At 46.1% G+C, this 3,459-nt stretch overlaps 1 protein-coding gene across 1 annotated transcript; it reads right to left on the bottom strand.

The window, feature by feature from the left end:
* Positions 1-551: 551 nt before the first annotated feature.
* On the bottom strand, positions 552-2,361 carry LOC106655046. The gene is made up of 2 exons (XM_014375231.1): positions 2,302-2,361; positions 552-1,562 (listed from the first exon to the last, which is right to left on the bottom strand). Exons 1-2 carry the CDS (start codon positions 2,359-2,361, stop codon positions 552-554), a joined length of 1,071 nt encoding a protein of 356 aa, XP_014230717.1.
* Positions 2,362-3,459: the final 1,098 nt, after the last annotated feature.

The raw sequence follows: 3,459 nt of genomic DNA, 5'->3' as shown, positions 1-3,459 counted from the left end.
ATAGCAGAATATTTTTTAGATGCGCGTACAATTTATCGGCGCACACACTTCCCTCCGTCCACTGAATACCGTGCACTATTTGCGAGTATAACTCGATGCACTTTCTTACTTCCGCGCTGTAGTTGAGGTAATCGTCGGGCGGAGATATTATCCAGCTCGATGCTGAATGCAGCAGCAATGGAACCACGGCGATTTCTTTCGGCAAAAACTTTCCGTCAGGGCAAATGTACCCCTGCCAGTTAATTATATAATCCATTTTGCGTAACTTGTCGTATAATGGATGAATGCCGCGTAGAGCTGGCTTTATATACGAGGCACGAGAGGCGGTGACGGATTTACGCGCTGGGCGTTTTACTGCTCCTCCTCCTCCTCATCCGCGAAACATAACTCGCTGTCGGTTGGTATAGCACTTTTATCGAAGAGATATTCCTCCATGTTATTCCGAAAAAAATCTCCTAGTGCATATCGATTACATAATCCATGCTGTACGTGTGAGCAGATGCGAAGAACGAATGATGCGATTTTTGTAGAGTCGCTTCTTTATAGGAGCCTCAAGTCGTGAAGTCTGTCACTATTGAACGATTGCTGTCGATCTCGATGATATTGTCGTATTCGAGAAATGCTATACAGTTTACAGTTGCAATAAGAGCATTCCCAAAGCCCAATTCCAAGCGCAGTGAGCCTGTGCGCACTAAATTCCAGTGAGTGCAGAGATTAGCCGAAAAATCGGCCGTCAAATCAAAAGCGGTCAAAAAATGGCCCGCGGGATATGTTGATCGATTGATGCTGTTCCACTCGTTTTGATAATGTATACCCGTGCCCGTGAATAACGACTGAAAAGCCTCGATGTATAGGGGTGAGTTACCAAAACGCGGCTGCAAAGCTTTGCTCGGCACCTGCACACCGTCGACATACAGAGCTAAATAATTCAAGTCGAAATGTTGGAAATTAAATGGGTTGAAAGCTCGATTTCCGTTGAACCCGCGATTGTCCACGAGCCCTAAGATAGCCCTCTTTGGACACTGCCCGAGCGTTAGATTATCGATACTCGTATTCAATATGCCCGCCGGCAGCGTAAATGATTTGATTTCCACTCTTGTTAAAGGCATTTTTACGGTGCTGCGAGCTAATGTGTTTGCGTGAGCCAGCAAGACGCCCGGGGAAATTTTAGCTCGTCTGACGACGAGGGTGGCCTCTTCGATGTTAACTCTAAATCTACCATCTGCCGTTGAGTCCATTAAACAAAACGCATCCTTACTTCTTACCATGCAGACGCGCATTTCGACACCGTTTATTAGCATTTTATCCTGATTAAAGACATCGCAGTGTAAATGGCCAATCATATCGAGTGGCCTGGAATCGATCGTAAACGATTGTCTTTGCACGAGCCCCGCATTCATTTGATCCGGGTTTCTTTCTTGGGGTGCAGCCTCGAATCTACCGATCTGATCCGCGTACCACAAAGTCGCCGTTAAAGGTGAGCCTTTTGCATCGTCGTTGTAGTTTAACAGAGTTTCGATATAGGCTCGGTACGGGTATAAACTATTGCTCGATGACACCAGCTTTTGGTTGAAGAAAATTTCGATTTGCGAAAAAATGCTATGAAGGAAGTTATTCACGGGGCCTACTTGGCGATTATCAGCCGCGACATCCTGTAGAGGTCCAATTTTAACCTTGACATGTAGCATCGTACGAGCCAAGTCCAAGTAGTACTCGGTTGCCGCAGGAACGACAAATTCGATCGGTGCGTCATTTTCTCCGAAGAGAGAGGATATAGGCTCGAAATGTACATAGTTACTGCTCTCGATTGAGGTTTGAGTGGGTGGTAGGCTGAATAGATCGAGCGAGCTCGTCATACACTCGGAGGAGTGCGAATGCAGAAATGCCATTACGAAAATATATCTGAAACGTCGCGTTTTTTATTATTTTTTCTTTTTTTCTTGCTGGGTTTTTTTTACACCTGATCGTCGTATTTTTAATCCTCCGCACCGAAGAACGTTTCTTCTTCGACTGACCGCTGCGGCTTTTACGTCGTGTTTTATACCCACGACCCTTCATGATATTACTTAATTTTTCGCCAGCTTTTTTAGCGAGTTTTCGTCCGGATTCTCTTGAGCGCGCGCCCACGGATTCGTGCAAGGACATATCGCCACGCGACATATCGCTTAAAATTTGAACTCCCGCTCTTGCGGCTTCTTTTCCTACGGCTTTCGCCCCACTCTTGATATATGGTATAATCGTTCTAAAGATCCCGCCGAGCCAAGCTCCCACCCCTCTACCGCGTTGTCTTGGCGCACTAACGTAGATGTTGCGAATGCCTCCGCCTACTTGCTCGTTGTAGTAGTAGAGGTACATCGACATGTTTAATTGTTATTTTTAAAGTGTAACGTACAGAGCAGAGTCCCGGACGTGAATGGGGGGTTAACGCCTTGACTCGTTCTTATATCGGGATGTAATGAGGCGGAGCGAAATATCGAACGATGCTACGCTCGAACGACGTTTTTGAACTGTTCAGCGTGACTATATGCAGAAGAGAAGATTGAGTATCGCTGACAAATGAGGAAAGGCAAACGTCGCAATAGACGTATAGCTGATCGTTGACCGGTAATACGAGCGATGCTGGCCGAGTTGCTTCGATAACACGGTTGCTCGTTGGCGATAAAATCATACGAGGCGCTCGTTCAAAACCGAGAACGTCCAGTATTTTGTTATGAAAAATTAGTGATCTCTCGTACACGAACATATGCGCTCGATGCAGTAATAGCCCGATCGAATGAGCGATGGCGCGATTTCAAGATGCTCTGTAAAATCCGGCGAATCGTTGATCGAGGTTATCAAATCTTCGAGGCTTTGAAACTTGCCAAACGATGTAAAATGTTGTCGCTTGAATTGTCGCAGTAATATTGATAAATTGGTGGAAATTTTCGTCCATAATAAGTGCTTCGTCCGCTGAGCTGATGATACCGCCGTATTTGTCGATGGTATTGCCGTATTGCCGGACTGTTCCGTGTGCAAGGGTACGCCGATCAAGCCGACGAACGTAATATTCGAGCCAATAGCTGACCGGTACCGCGACTTGCGCTCTATTTCTCCTGTCACCTCGATTGCATCGGCTAAATTTTTCGGATTTTTAAAACGCACTTGCGTTTGTAATAGCTCGAGTAACCCGAGCAAAAAGCAGTCAACGACGCTATCTTGTAAGCTTTAAATCGCGTATTCTCGCTTGTTAGGTCCCCCTCGGGACCTAGGTTAATTTCTCCTCGCTGGTGAGTAACAGAAGGAAGGACGTTCCTCAGCAACTTCTTATACAGGAGCGCTCTAGGTTTTTGAGCCCGCGGTCTATGTATATATATATTGGTATATATGTATATATGCTAATTCATTTTGCCAGAGATGCGACTCACGCGTGTCTGCCCGCCAATCGCGCTACCCTGGTAGCTGATGACTGACCGTCACTCG

The sequence above is a fragment of the Trichogramma pretiosum genome, unplaced genomic scaffold (genome assembly GCF_000599845.2).
Source record: "Trichogramma pretiosum strain Unisexual culture from Peru unplaced genomic scaffold, Tpre_2.0 scaffold50, whole genome shotgun sequence".
Taxonomy (NCBI): Eukaryota; Metazoa; Arthropoda; class Insecta; order Hymenoptera; family Trichogrammatidae; genus Trichogramma; species Trichogramma pretiosum.
The sequence above is the reverse complement of the archived record's forward strand: the minus strand, read 5'-3'. Positions and strand labels throughout refer to the sequence as shown.

Bases quoted from the DNA above. Each gene is read 5' to 3' on its own strand.
- LOC106655046 (XM_014375231.1), bottom strand. From the start codon at position 2,361: ATGTCGATGTACCTCTACTACTACAACGAGCAAGTAGGCGGAGGCATT. The intron at 1,563-2,301 runs GTTAGTGCGCCA...TTCAACCAAAAG, and splicing joins GAGGCATTCGCAACATCTAC to CTGGTGTCATCGAGCAATAG.